Source organism: Carex rostrata, chromosome 7, assembly GCF_964058835.1.
Source record: "Carex rostrata chromosome 7, lpCarRost1.2, whole genome shotgun sequence".
Taxonomy (NCBI): Eukaryota; Viridiplantae; Streptophyta; class Magnoliopsida; order Poales; family Cyperaceae; genus Carex; species Carex rostrata.
The window spans coordinates 14,666,901-14,682,345 of record NC_135924.1 but is presented as its reverse complement, the minus strand read 5'-3'; the positions used below and the strand labels follow the sequence as shown (position 1 = coordinate 14,682,345).

Sequence of the window (15,445 nt, the reverse complement as noted above, 5' to 3'; positions counted from 1 at the left end):
TATTTTTTTGAAGGAATTTTAATTCTTTGGGGGAAAAATGATGAGATGATATATATATATATATATATATATATATATATATATATATATATATATATATATATATATGAGTTATGCTATGCTACTTTGCAAATTAAAGGGGCTGTATTAATTCGTGTTTCTGACCCTCGGATCTGCTTCAAGAATAGTGTTGATCAGATCGCCAAAACGCGGAACTGGACGTCTCCTTTCCAGCGCCCTTTACATTTCCTTTACAATTTTCGGAAATGGAGGCCTCCAATTAAAACCCTAGACCTCTCCTTCCCTCTCACGCGAAAAGAAACAATGGCGAAACTGAAAACCCTAGACATCGAGACCCCTCTCCTTCTCTCTACTTCCCTCCGCCTCCGACTTACCAGGTGCTTTCTCTCTCTCTATCTAAACCCTAGATTTCCTCCACCCCTCTCCTTCTCTCTCACGCGAAAAAGAAAAGAGGCGACGTCGCTCAGTCACTCAGTCGGCCAGTCGAAGTCGCCCAGTACTTCCCTCCGCCTCCGACTTACCAGGTGCTCTCTCTCTCTCTCTCTTTATGTCCCTAGGGTTGTAGTTCGGCACAGAAGGGCTCTTGCCAGGTGCTCTCTCTCTCTCAGCATTATATGCCCAATTTCCAGGATAATTTAGCATATGTTGTTTTTTTTTGCAATTTCGATCTTGCTCCAAGGTTTGTCAACCAAACTGTATAGTATTTAATCTTATTTGATTCTATGAAAATATTAACATGGTTTGTGTTGTGTGTTTGTAGCACGACAAAGATCTGAAATTGGCAAGGGCATAGGAGATTTGAAGCAAAATAGGTTCATGTGTTTCTTTTCTTTGTTATTTGAATATTTTTTTTTTATATTTTTGTTGAAGATTGTGTAGAACAGTAAGGCATTATTGGTACATGGTTATATGTACCAGTTCTGTACCAGTGAATTATGAACAGTAAACAGTGTGTCAATAGCTGTGTTAGTCAAATATTTTGGTTGCATGTATTTCAAAATTTACTTTCAAATTAATTCTGAAAATTGAAAATAAATAAATAGTAACGAAGATTTAGAGGGATACTCTCTTTGGTTGCATGGCTTTCAAATTGATGTATTTGACCATGGAAGTGATCAAGTAACTCTTGTAATTTGGGATGCTGACATTGGTCGATTGTTTTGTGAGGAGAGTGGTGCATGGGTAAACGAAAGGCGGTTGCTGATGAGGAGAGTGGTGTTCAAAAGCTGGCAGAAATTTACGAGTCTGAAGAAGAAGATTTATGAATTGTGTATTTAGACTATGTTGTTTGGACTGTGTCAATTTCGACTCTATTAATTTGGACTGTGTTATTTTGGACTATGTTAATTTGAACTATGTTAATTTGTTTAGACTTTGTTTAGATTCGCAATTTAAATATGTTCAGATATGCGGCTACTGCTATATTGTTGTATTTGCAATTTAAATATGTTAAGACTTTGTTTATTTGGCCTCTGATGTGAGAATATTTGATTATATTTTCTTTTGGCTAGCTTTTTTTGGTCTCTGTCTTAAACTGATTACTGCAATTTTGCTCCATTATAAGTTCATTCATGTATTTGTTCAATTTTTAGCCTCAAAAATAGGGATTTGGATTGGATAAATCAGTTCCTGTTAGAATATGGTGCTGTCAGAAGAAGAGAGAATTTCAATATCATAAATGATTGGGTTTCACCCTTTTAGGTTGTCGTCTCTGCCAGCATTGATAGACCATTGCTGTGCTTGCTTGAATTTTTTTTTGGTTGCATGATGCTGAGATTCATTTACATGGGATGCTTAAAATTTTTGTATAGTTCATGATAAAAAAGATATCTAAATTATGTTCATATACAAAATATGTACAAATTGGCAAGCAGAAAAAGATCATGAATAACATTGTTAAAGAAAAAGACCATGAAACATGTCAAACGAGCTTTTGTACCAATTGTTTTTCAATTAAAGCATTGATTAAGGATGTTTAATCAATGTTGTTTTCTATATATCTTTCCGACTTGATCAGATTAACAATGGATGTTATTGCCTACTTGAGGCTTCAGCAATTCACTTGTATCCAACTTTTTTATTTTGAAAAAAAAATGTAGTAAAACAATTAAAGATACATAAAAAAAATTATCAAATCCTCAACAATGGATAATGGTTTCCATTAATGAAACATGGGCAATTACATCGCTTACATAACATACATTCATACACACTTAACTATAACAAAATTCAAGCCTAATCAGTACAACAAAAAAACAATACAAACAACATCCAATGCTGTCACTTGTGTGGATTTATCCATCAGCACCTACTTGTAGCAGTCCAATACTGAACCAAACATTATGAGAAGGATTACTTCGTACCTGTATACAAGAAGAATGAAGAAGAATCAAATAAGAGAGGGTACAACAATTAACAGTAAATCATTGACAGTACAATTGCCCTCGTGTTCAGTCACTCATTATCAGTATACAAATAACATTGAAAATAACAGAACATGAATTGAAATTAATAAACAACAGATTAAGCCTCATAAACACAACTACACATACACTCGAGTTGGATACGAAAGCAGTTTGGCGGGAGGCGAATTTTATAATCCATAAATACAAATAATATGAATGAAACAACCTTCATACCCTCTGAAACTGCTTTTAATTTTTCATTTCATATCCAATAAATGGAGTTATTAATTCATGATGTAACAGCCTTCATACCCTCTGAAACAGCTTTTCTTTTTGCTTTGTAACCAATTCATGATGTAATTACCAAGCAATCACAAAATCTACTTCTTGTAATACTAAGGAGGGAATAAATTAGGGTCAGGGATTGCAATTTCGGCTCTGTTTTCCTTTACCAGTACTGATTTTGATAGTACTGATATTGTATTAGTGCAAGTTTGGGGAAATTTCATTTCTATATAAATTCGCTAAAACTCAATCATTAAGAATTTTAAAACTGTGAAAATTCAATCAGTAGAGAGAGAGAGAGAGAGAGAGAGAGGGAGAGAGCACCTGGCACATCAAGGTGAAGATCAGAGCGACTGAGAGGCGGAGGGGTCGGAGAGGGGCTGGGTCCGTCGCTAGGTTTAGACATCGACTGAGAGAGAAGGAGAGGAGTCGGAGTTGGGGCTGCGCTGAGCGACCAGTCGACCAGTCGGAGGCAGCGACTGAGCTCCAGTCGGAGTTGCCGTTCTTCTTTTTCGCGTGAGAGAGAAGGAGAGGCGGGGAAATCTAGGGTTTCAGAGTCGCCCAGCTCTTCTTTTTCGCGTGAGAGGGAAGGAGAGGTCGGGGAGCTGTCTAGGGTTTTAATTGGAGGCTCCATTTCCGAAAATTGTAAAGGAAATATAAAGGGCGCTGGAAAGGAGACTTCCAGTTCTGCATTTTGGCGATCTGATCAACACTATTCTTGAAGCAGATCTGAGGGTCAGAAACACGAATTAATACAGCCCCTTTAATTTGCAAAGTAGCATAGCATAACTCATATATATATATATATATATATAGAGTAAGGCTACTCTACTTTGCAAAGCAAAGAGGCTCTTGTGCTTTGCATTTTGGTTCGTTAGATCTCCTTCAAGATTCGTGCAATATCAATCAGATCAGATCAGTGAATTTTCGCTGGAAATTAAATGGAGGTGGAACTGGACCCTCCAGTTATAATCTTTCGACCCCTCTTTCTTCCTCTCGACCTCTCCCTTTCTTTCTCACACGACCAGCGGCAACCACCAACAAAACCCCACGCCTTCTCTCACCCGACTCAGCGGCGACCAGCGAAACCCCCGCGGCTCTCCTCTCCTTCTTCCACGCGACTCCCTCTCCTTCCCCCGAGGCCCGCAAATGGTGTTCCAGCGCCACCTAGGGTTTCGACGCCAGCGATTTCAAACCCTACTCTTTCGGCGCCACCGATCGGAAAATTGTACTCCACTTTATTTTGAAGTGTCAATTTTCAGTGGCACTGTGTGGCTTGAATTAATTTTACTCTCTTTTTGTAATTTGAATGAAGTCACTAAGTGAGTGTGATTTGCACTGTATGAATCAGTGACCACTCATGTTTTCAATTGCATAATATGTCACATGTAGATTTTCTTGAAATTAATCTATTTGGTGTACGGGACCAGTTTGGTACCTGATGCAAAACATGGTACTGGTACAGTACCGGTTTGACCATAGTAAAAACACATGTTGTTGCTCGGGAAGCATTACAGATGTACAGTAGCAGTTTGATTCGTGGTTTGTTTTTTAATGTGCAGTTATAGTGGAGATTAATCCTCACAAGGTGTCATTACAAGAGCGAATAAGGGCTACTGAAATGTCTCCATTAAATTTATCCATTTTTTGTTACTTCATTATGTATATTTGCGACATGTGCAATTTATAAGGATGATAGAACTTCATATAAAGATTATGTTAAGTCTGGATTCTATTTGTTGTTTTGAAAGATAATGCTATATTGTCCTTTAGAACAACTCTTGTTGACCAAATTATTATATGAAAAAATTGTTATGGGAAATTGAATGCTGATGATATATATAAGTGTATGCATTTTACTTCTTTTTGTTTCTTTTCCTTTTTATAATGAGATAAGGGTTGTAATTCCTTATAATGTTTATGCAAAGAAATAGAAACATGTTATATGTATAACTTGGAGTAAAGATGAAATAATAAGTGCTTTTGACAAGCTTCACACTGAGCAAGTAAATTTATTCAAATTTTGAAAGCCAATATGTATATGCACAAATTTATCGGATTGAAAGCAAAACCATTTATAGGGCAGTATGAAAGCTAAAATTTGTATTCTGACTTGATGAAGAAGAATGAGTGCTCACATAAATTGCCAACATAAATTTCATATAAATATTTAAACAAACTTGGGCAAAATAGTACATTTTCAACATAAATTTCCAGCATAAATTCTCACATTAAGTCTCACATTCAACATTTCCAAAACAACACAGTACCATGTCATAAAAAAAGCAAGCACTAGCTACTACATTAAACAAAACCCTTATTATCCACCCAATTGTAAACAGTTCTTGTGCTTGACCCAATTGTTGTTTCTTCTATGACAGTAGCTCCTGACAAAAAAAAAGAAATTGAATTTAGAAATGCAAACATTATGAAGCGATCTAAATACCTCAATTAAGTACTATCTTAATTAAATACTTCTTCCGATCTGAGGTGGCACATGCCTGTATGATGAATGTCGTAGAACAAACAAGTAGCAGCTTCTAGTTGTCTCGAAAACACAAAGGCAGGGCATGCAACAGAGTTCACTGCTCGTGTCATGGGTGATCGGCATATAACAGACAAGATTGACTTTGAGTGCTTTGCAAAGTGCAACTTCTACATTTAGAATATGAGAAAACAATTAACTGTATACTGGAGGTGCTTGTTACACTAAGATTAAGAACCAAGATCAGAAAATTTAGCTTAATTAATTATAATGTACTACTGCAAATCCAGCATCAATCAGGACAAGTACTTTTTCATTCCAAATTGAAAATCAACCAACTTCAGTTATTTTACTATAACTCCAAATCTACGTACGATCAATAAAGACAAAAGTAACCATGTATATCGTTCCGTCCAATTTGAAAAGAGTCTTTACTACAAAAAATACAAGTATACATACAGAGCCAAACAAACACAAACAACACAGAGAAATTAAAATATAAAATTTCAAGCTACATTAGATCTTAATAGAAAATTTCATGATTGTGCAAACTAAAACTACATGTCCCCATTGGTATGATCTTACTACTGACTCATGCATAAAACACCTGCTGCATTTACTCTGGAATATTTTCACGACAATATAAATATTTCTTACTCTGTGTTGCGAAATAGTCGGGCTGAGGTTTCCTCTTCCGATCGGTGGCGCCGAAAGAGTAGGGTTTGAAATCGCCGGCGTCGAAACCCTAGGTGGCGCTGGAACACCATTTGCGGGCCTCGGGGGAAGGAGAGGGAGTCGCGTGGAAGAAGGAGAGGAGAGCCGCGGGGGTTTCGCTGGTCGCCGCTGAGTCGGGTGAGAGAAGGCGTGGGGTTTTGTTGGTGGTTGCCGCTGGTCGTGTGAGAAAGAAAGGGAGAGGTCGAGAGGAAGAAAGAGGGGTCGAAAGATTATAACTGGAGGGTCCAGTTCCACCTCCATTTAATTTCCAGCGAAAATTCACTGATCTGATCTGATTGATATTGCACGAATCATGAAGGAGATCTAACGAACCAAAATGCAAAGCACAAGAGCCTCTTTGCTTTGCAAAGTAGAGTAGCCTTACTCTATATATATATATATATATATATATATATATATATATATATATATATGAGGAGGGATCAAGTTACAACACTTGAAAGTTACAACATCATTTTTTTTCATTTTCAAAGTCCAAATCATCGATCCAAACCGTTAGATATTCAATCTATATTAAAATGTGCTTACAGACCAAATTTTATATTTTTTGAAATTTTTTTGCTATTTATTAAGATGGGTACAAAATTGCTGTTTTTTAATGGTGCAGAATTTTAATAAAAACAGCGATTTTGTACCCATCTTAATAAATAGCAAAAAAATTCAAAAAATGTAAAATTTGGTCTGTAAGCACATTTTAATATAGATTGAATATCTAACGGTTTGGATCGACGATTTGGAATTTGAAAATGAAAAAAAATGATGTTGTAACTTTGTTGTAACTTTCAAGTGTTGTAACTTGATCCCTCCTCTATATATATATATATATAGAGGAGGGATCAAGTTACAACACTTGAAAGTTACAACAAAGTTACAACATCATTTTTTTTCATTTTCAAATTCCAAATCGTCGATCCAAACCGTTAGATATTCAATCTATATTAAAATGTGCTTGGAGACCAAATTTTACATTTTTTGAAAATTTTTTTCTATTTATTAAGATGGGTACAAAATTGATGTTTTTTAATGGTGCAGAATTTTAATAAAAACAGCAATTTTGTACCCATCTTAATAAATAGAAAAAAAATTTCAAAAAATGTAAAATTTGGTCTCCAAGCACATTTTAATATAGATTGAATATCTAACGGTTTGGATCGACGATTTGGACTTTGAAAATGAAAAAAAATAGATGTTGTAACTTTCAAGTGTTGTAACTTGATCCCTCCTCTATATATATATATATATATATATATATAGATGGGCTATGGTGCATTGCAATGCATCGAGGGGTTTGTGCATTGGACCATAAATCTAAAATTCAAAATCCAAATGACCGATCCAAACCGTTCATCTTGTTCTCCATATTAATATGTGCTTGGAGACCAAATTTTACATTTTTCTGAATTTTTTTACTATTTATTAAGTATTTTACAAAATTGTTGATCCAACGGTGGCTTAACAAAACAGTAAAATCAGCAGCCACCGTTGGATCAACAATTTTGTAAAATACTTAATAAATAGTAAAAAAAATCAGAAAAATGTAAAATTTGGTCTCCAAGCACATATTAATATGGAGAACAAGATGAACGGTTTGGATCGGCCATTTGGATTTTGAATTTTAGATTTATGGTCCAATGCACAAACCCCTCGATGCATTGCAATGCACCATAGCCAAGCTTCTAAATAGCGTTTATAGCGGTGTAGCGGGGAGACAAAAAAAAAAGCTTTAGCGAATAGCGGAGCTATAGCGAAAGCTATTATAAATAGCATTTTTTTATTTCAAAAATTATATTTTATATTTCTACTAATAGTAAAAAGAGTGATGCTTCTATGGACATAAGGGCCTATTTGTAAAATGAATATATTTTTATTTTCAAAGTTCAAACAGCCGATCCGAACCGTTCATCTTGTTCTCCATATTAATATATCTTTGGAGACCAAATTTTACATTTTTCTGAATTTATTTACTATTTATTAAAATGGGTATAAAAAATATCAAATTCAGACCATTGAATTTTGTACCCATCTTAATAAATAGTAAAACAAAATCAGAAAAATGTAAAATTTGGTCTCCAAGCACATATTAATATGGAGAACAAGATGAACGGTTCGGATCGACTGTTTGAACTTTAAAAATAAAAATATGTTCATTTTACAAATAGGTCCTTATGTCCATAGAAGGCTTTGCCTAGTAAAAATGTCTCATCAAGAAAAAAAATATCAAATTAATTAAGAAGTTCTAATATTATTCATATTAAACCAATACAAAGTTCAAATTGTCATTCAAAATATCCCTAATTCAAAAACTATCGATATATTTTATATTCAAAATATACCACTACCATATATTAATGCATGATACAAAATTTAATTGATATAGCGGTATAGCCCGCACATGTTCCATTGTATTGATATAGCTTAATAAAGTAAAAAAAAAACCAATCTAGATATTAAGGCCCATTAAAATTGCAAAATCATGTTTTCAGAAAAAAAAAATTGCAAAATCATAACCCATGTAGCATAGCGGACCGCTATTACCGCTATAGCGGTCGTAGCTTGATTAGCGCAGTTTTAGCCCGTAGCTTAGCTTTCTGGGTCCAAAACCGCTATAGCGGTGCTATAGCTTCACTATAGCTAGCTATTTAGAAGCTTGACCATAGCCCATCTCTATAGATATATATATAGAGAGAGAGAGAGAGGAGGGTTAAAATGCACCCTCCTCTCATATTTTCATTTTCATAGTTCAAATAGCCAATTCGAATCTTCCAACATGCTCTTTATATTAAAATGTGCTTGGAGACCAAATTTTACATTTTTTGGAAATTTTTTACTGTTTTTTCAGAATTTTGTAAAATTATGTTCCAATCAGGACGGCACCAAAATAAAGGCATGATTTGTGCCAGCTGGAGCTCTAGAATTTGTAATAATAAAAATTCTTAAACTCTAGATAATATGAAACCTTTTGCACGATCGCTGTAATATTTTTAATTGAGATTTCAGAACAATACATAGATAAAGCAAATACGACATAATTAATAACCATCGACATGAATGTTAAAAAAAAAAAAAAACAATTTAATCTGAGAATAATTAAAAATAATTAAAACAAATATGACACAGTATCATTGGCATTAATGTCAAGGGAATTCATAGTTGTTCACTTGTTCTTTGTTGCATAGTAATAACTTTAAAACCGAATGGAGCTGGGATCTCCTTGATGCCTCTAATGAACTCCAATTTGATTGGGTCACTATGTTATTATAAACTTGGTAACTTAGGTCGATCAACCCATTTCTAGTAGCTCTATTTTTTAGACTACTCGGATGTTTGCTTATTATCCAGATCTAAAGGGCATTTCGCAAAATAACACAAAAATATTGATTAAGGCTTTGAGGTCATCATCCTCCCTAAAAATGATTTTATCATATGAATTGACGACGAGTACATTGGCATCACAATTGAGATGCCAATAATTCACATGTGATCAAGTCATCAGCCGATGACGATTGACCTGACCCTATCACTGGTACCAGGCTAAACAAAGCTTCCTCCCCTAATTTCATGCTTTTATCTAAAAAGGCTTCTGAGAACACACAATCCATGACATCTCCACTTAACAAAAGCCTTGTTGGATAATAGAACCTCAAAATCTGCATAACAGAACAAAAAAATATATCAGTAATCAAACAAACTGAACTTTTTAAGTTCCATAAAGGATCTTAGCAACTGAGACTCACCACCAAATCATCCCACGAGAAACCATTCTCGCATAAGATCTTAGCAACAAAGGAGGCACAGAATGTTGCAATTGTCTTCATATCCTTCTTAGATCCGCATTGGAATTGAATCACACTGCCATCTTGTTGTGAGCATATCTTTGATGCCTCAGTATTGGTGATAGAAACAATAGCTGAAAGAAGCTTTCCATTGATGTTGCGAAATTGATAACACGTCTCATCCAATTGTAATTTGCCAGATATTTTCTCTAATTGTGTTCTCAACTTGCCCATCTTCAGTTCCTCATCTTCTTCTTCAATTTCTGGTGTGTAAACAACAGGCTTTACTTCTACACTTGCCCTGCAACAAAAGCAAACCCAATTGGTTACAACTTACAACTTCCAATAAAACCGAGGTGCAACCAAACAGGTGTGGTACATACTTCTCTTTTCTTTTGGCATACCTTGATGTACGCCAAATCATAAAACTATGTTGCTTTCATAATTTCAACAAGTGCAGGAGGAGCCTAAAGGAAACAATGTTATTGAGTAATTATGCTTTGAGCATAGGTGGTAATGTTATATTTCTTTTGATGATATATCTGGCAATGCTTGCAAAATTAATTGAGATGAATTCAGGATTGAACAGTAGTTGTGGCATTTGAAGCTCTTTTGACCTAGGTACCGGGATGTGGTACCAGTCAAGTAGGATAGTGTAGAACTTCTTAGTGTTTTTCCACAGGTACCAGGGTGTGGTACCTTTATGGACTTTTTAGTTTCGCTAAAACTGGTAGTTTGAACCACTTTCAAAAAATAAAATTCAATAAGTTGCATTAGGTTCTTTAAAAAAAATAGAGAGAGAGAACTATAGAAACTCCGAAACAAAGAATTAAAGAAGAATGATTAAGGTATTGGAAACATTATTACCCTTTGGGGAGATCAGAAGCAATGACATAAAGAAAAGTGGGCCCATCAGAGGAGTCGAAAGAGCTCCTGAGTTGCTCCTGAACTTGGGTTTTTTCACTAGATGTCAAACGGGCAGAGCAGTAAATGACAAAAAGGAAAGTGGAGGTCATAACGGAGGCATTAAAAGAGGTAGCTATGGCATTGCTGTTTTGTAAGGCCTGTTCAAGTTCAGCCATGGGACCTCCTGCACAGAGGTCCATAGTTGCCGGGTCAAGACCAAGTTGACCCGCCATATAAAGGACCCCTTTATACTGTGTAGCCTGAAAAGGAAGAAAACACCTCAGTTTTAGTAATGACATTGAAAAGTGCTACTATCAAGACACAAGTGCAAGTTAAATTAAGACATGCAACACTATTTAGCATGACTTGGCTACATCAAAAATTTTTTTTATCATTATTTTTAGGTGGAGGGGATATTGGAGAGTTTACCGCCTAAACTGAATCACTGAGACCCAGTTAAATAAAAGAAAAATGCCTATACTTATGTAAGTTCTATACAGATTGGTATGCATAAATTGGTAATTCGCAATGCATTGAATTGAAGCGAATAACATGCTATCATACCAAATCCTATTTTGCCTTAACTAATCTCCTTATCAAAGCTCAAGTTGTGCTAGTATGCCTCAATTCAGGAAGTTGATATAAAATAAGATAATTAATTAGCCACCAAGGCTGAGCTTACTCACAAAAGTTAATTCAAAAGAAAAATAATGTCAAATTGGCAAACTCACTTGACTGTAAGGCCCGATACAACTAGGAGCCCAGCAGGAAATACTCTGCACATGAAGCACCTTCTTCCTTTCAGGTTCTCTGGCCACCAAGACCTCCACATATGCCCCACCTGACCCACACTCTACCAGCGGCAGCTCTATTGTGCTTCTTGAAGGAACCCCAAAATGGCATTTTGTGCCAGTAATGTACTTAACGTACACCTCATTCGCATGTGCAAATTTTTTCATGTCTGAGATGTATAGGTGAATGTAGAGTACATTGACCCAGCCAAAGCCTTCAGCACCAAGTCGCAACTCAATTTCTCTAAGGACTGCAGCTAGATCTTTCTCTAGACCTAAGAGTGTGATAGAAAGAGCAGGTATAACTTAAAGATGTAACATTTTTATACCGGATTGAATACCAATGGATGATAATTTTGTTTCCTTTTGCTTAATTGATATCTAATAGAGGATAAACGAGATTAAACAAGTTACTATACAACACTCATAACATAAGTACATAACACTGGTTCAGGTACTGACACAAGAGGGAGAAGAAAATAGAAAATTTTATTTGTGTACCATTTGATGTTTTAGAAGAATTCCGAATCCAACATCCAATAGAGAATAATTTCCTGCCAGTAGAAGAGATGCGGAAATCTACTCCTTTATTAGTTTCATCAGAATCAAATTCTGAATCCAACATATGTAAACCTGCCACCTGGGTAGAAGTAGGGTTTCCCTCAACTTCATAAACAGCAGGGGTGTGACCCAATGAAGCATTCTTTTGTTCGAGATGGAAAGCCAAGGGATGGAGAACACCAACTGATGCAATAGTAGAATTGGGGTTGTCGAGTATCCCTTTATACTTATCTATAACAATTCTTGCATTCTGTACAAAAAAAAAAAAAAAAAAAATGAACACATTGAAATGATCCTGATGTAACAATAACATGACGAAGCGCCAGAGAACTTACATGAAACAAAGGACAATCAAGAGTTAATGTTTCATATTCTCCTCCTTCACCGCACACATGTATTCCATATTTTCTAAACAAAAAAGGTTGTCAGAAAACACTAATTAGCCAGGATAAAGTCAGATATCAGCAAGTTCAACAACTCCCAAGATATGTATTAGTTATGAAATCATCACAAGCTGTTCTTGTATGTAGCAAAGAAACCTTCATTCAAAATATAAAAAAAAGGAACATCATAGTCCCCCATTTTATGTTGCTGGTGTACTTTGAGCACATTATTTTCATGTTAAACTCACCTTTCTTACAGTTGATTGCACGAATTAATTGGACGAGAGAGAGGGAAGGGTGAATCAACAAACTTACTCGTTTAATTTAAGGAGATGTGATTTGAGATCTTTTAGTTCCCTTCCCAAATGCTCAGAAGGGCTCAATCCAATAGCTGCAACCTACTCAACCCAAATAAAACTGTAGCTAAAATTTTATTTTTCCTCTCCAAACATCTCAGTTTATTGAATTTTAGGTGGATTTAAAAAAAATCATTCTTCAATTTCATCCCCATCATTACAAATTAAATTACACATGAAACATGCCTAGATACTTATAAAACCAAGATGACCCCGGGCTAAACCTATAATACGGAATAAGTACTGATTGGTCCCAACCAACTTATAACACTGGCAGGCCTAACAATAACAAAAAAAATAGTTTTGAAATTCCAAAGATAGAAATCACATACATTTTATCTATGGAACTGTACCGACTAACATCCAAGATAATTAAGAATAAATATAAAGATAGTTTCTATACCTTCACAGTTACAGCAACTATACCCCTTCTTATCTGAAATTTATCAACAATGGAGTAATTATACTGCAGTTCTTTAAATCAAAACATAAAAACATCTAGGAATAAAGGTGGATTTTCATGGGTGATTACATTACCTCAAATGCTCAGGAATACCTGTGCAAAATAAGAATATTTCATTTATTGCTAGAAAATGTTTAAATAAATATACCCCCTTTCCAATCTCCAAAAATATTCTTCAAAGTACCCCCAGAGTCTGTCCCAATTAATCTATAAAGAAAGTAAAGGTAGTCTAAATTTTGCAGTGTGTCGAAACAGTCCCTTTTTTTGCAAATGGTTATCTTTTAATAAAACTGTTATAGTGCAGGTGTCTTCAATGTTATTGTGGATATGCACAATTTCCCTCTTTAAAGGCAGCCATATGTGATGTGTTAAGATTTTGCAGGGTTACACATGAAATTATCTCCATAAATGAAAAAAATACAGCAGAGCATCTAGGTTTATGCCTGCTTTTTGCAGGTGTCCGAGTACATCTCATATGATTTGCAGTAGATGCATGCTATTTCTTTATTTGCAGTAGAAAATGTAATATTCTAATGCTTATGGTGGTACACAGGAAATGTGCTCAGTAAAAGGGGTGGGGGAAAGGAAAAATAAAGAAAGTAAAAGAGATACCATTTCTTCAAAGAGAGTGATTTGGTCTTGTTTCCAGAGATAAGCGAGAGAAACAAGGCCTAACCTGGAGCAAACACTCTCTACTCTCATCCTCTGGTAATCAGAATCAGAAGCAATCGCACCTGATGAAACTGCATTTATAGAAGGTATCTGCCTCTTGACTTCATGCAAAAGAGTATACATGTCTTCTACTTCATCTCCTGGAGTCATTCTATAATTGACACTATGCTCTCTGTACAAAAAATAGCAGGAACAATATATATTAGTTGTAATTTAATTTTTGTATAGGCATGCCATGATAACACATGAAAATATCAAGTATACCCATGCAAAATAAGAAACAGGTCCTGTCCTGTATATACATCTAAAACTGAGAAATTAGAGAGCAGAGACGTACCTTGTGGAGCCATGAATCCTTGTACGAAAGAGAGGTAAACCCATGCACTCTGCATAGCTTACTATTATCTGGTGTCCTGCCTGGTTTGGTTTATTAAAAAAATGGTAAGCCTCAGTTTTAGTCATTCAATTCAATTCAATTCAATGATATATGATATAGAGATAGGAAGTGGAAGTGGAAGTGGAAAAGAATAAGAGAAAAGAAAAGAAAAGAAATGAACTGACAGTCTGATACATGTAGCTATCCAATTCATCGACTGAGTCATCCAGCGGTATCAAATTAGCAAGGGCAACGATCTGAAGTGGAAGGAATGAGGAGATAAGTGAGGGATTAAAATGAGGAGTGAGGGATTAAAATTAGATAGCTACCTGGTGGCCATAATCGATGCAACGCATCATAGCAAAGCAGCTGTCCTTGCCACCGCTAACCAGCGCCACCACCTTCATCTTCCTCTTCTTCCTCTTCCTCTTCCTTGGGCGATTGGGTTTTCTGAGAAGTAGAACTAGGGTTTTGACTTGAGCGAACGGGAACCCACCCGAGTTGATATTTCTTTCTTAATCTTGCCTGTGGAGCAGCGCGCTTTGATGCTTCTCTCTCTCGCTTTTATTTTAGGGTTAATTTTTTATTTGAGGTGTAAAATTAAATTAATGGAAAAATCAGAAAGAAAGAAAGAAAAAACGGCCACAGACGGACGTGACGGTGACGGTGAGGAAAACAACGTCTGCACCCAAGCCAAGCCGGAATCAACTCTGCTGCTTTTCTTAGGCTGCTTTTCCGAATCTAACCGTTCAAATTTATTGAGATTTGTGCATACAAAAAAAAATTTATAAAGATACGTGAATATAAAATTTTGAACGGTTAGATTCGAAAAAGCAGCATATTCATATCCAGCTAAGCCACCCACGTGGGTGTAGGGCTGAAAACGGAGTCAGATAATATGCTCCGAATCCAAGCAATATCCGTATCCATATTCAGATTCGGATAAAATCCGCAAATCCTAAACGGAGCGGATATCCGCATGTATCCGATTCATTTTAGTTAGATACGGAAAACCTTAGTATATACTAGCGCTGGTTTTATTTACTCTACTGTTGTGGGACTATATGGTTTTTTCACCCTTTCTCTTCCGTGCCGTACGTGTCCCATCACTCTTCTCTCTTCCAAGAACTAACTACGCTTTCTTAGGGCTTGCCTGTCTCGAATCCCGCTTCACTGATACCTTGTCGCTCAAACCACGGTGAAATGGAGCAAATTCTGGGTAAATTGATATTT

The 15,445-nt window shown here is 35.7% G+C and overlaps 2 protein-coding genes and 3 long non-coding RNA genes across 5 annotated transcripts; 2 read left to right on the top strand and 3 right to left on the bottom strand.

Annotated features, from left to right (window-relative positions):
* The first annotated feature begins 294 nt into the window (after window positions 1–294).
* Window positions 295–1,497, top strand: LOC144557551 (uncharacterized). Its single transcript, XR_013512701.1, has 2 exons — window positions 295–545; window positions 782–1,497. It is a non-coding gene; the product is annotated as an uncharacterized LOC144557551 (long non-coding RNA).
* Window positions 1,498–2,135: 638 nt separating this feature from the next.
* On the bottom strand, window positions 2,136–3,324 carry LOC144557520 (uncharacterized). The gene is made up of 2 exons (XR_013512688.1): window positions 3,036–3,324; window positions 2,136–2,384 (listed from the first exon to the last, which is right to left on the bottom strand). It is a non-coding gene; the product is annotated as an uncharacterized LOC144557520 (long non-coding RNA).
* A 312-nt stretch (window positions 3,325–3,636) lies between these two features.
* LOC144557554 (uncharacterized) lies at window positions 3,637–4,466 on the top strand. The gene is made up of 2 exons (XR_013512702.1): window positions 3,637–3,939; window positions 4,274–4,466. It is a non-coding gene; the product is annotated as an uncharacterized LOC144557554 (long non-coding RNA).
* A 386-nt stretch (window positions 4,467–4,852) lies between these two features.
* LOC144557199 (uncharacterized) lies at window positions 4,853–6,171 on the bottom strand. Its single transcript, XM_078305729.1, has 3 exons — window positions 5,854–6,171; window positions 5,213–5,366; window positions 4,853–5,098 (listed from the first exon to the last, which is right to left on the bottom strand). The coding sequence occupies exons 1-3, from the start codon at window positions 6,169–6,171 to the stop codon at window positions 5,016–5,018; spliced, it is 555 nt and encodes a 184-aa protein (XP_078161855.1). The 3' UTR covers window positions 4,853–5,015.
* A 3,122-nt stretch (window positions 6,172–9,293) lies between these two features.
* LOC144556759 (diphthine--ammonia ligase-like) lies at window positions 9,294–14,742 on the bottom strand. Its single transcript, XM_078305182.1, has 12 exons — window positions 14,542–14,742; window positions 14,398–14,469; window positions 14,174–14,253; window positions 13,777–14,008; window positions 13,105–13,137; window positions 12,661–12,743; window positions 12,298–12,370; window positions 11,903–12,212; window positions 11,342–11,676; window positions 10,572–10,870; window positions 9,666–10,005; window positions 9,294–9,578 (listed from the first exon to the last, which is right to left on the bottom strand). Exons 1-12 carry the CDS (start codon window positions 14,617–14,619, stop codon window positions 9,381–9,383), a joined length of 2,133 nt encoding a protein of 710 aa, XP_078161308.1. The 5' UTR covers window positions 14,620–14,742; the 3' UTR covers window positions 9,294–9,380.
* Window positions 14,743–15,445: the final 703 nt, after the last annotated feature.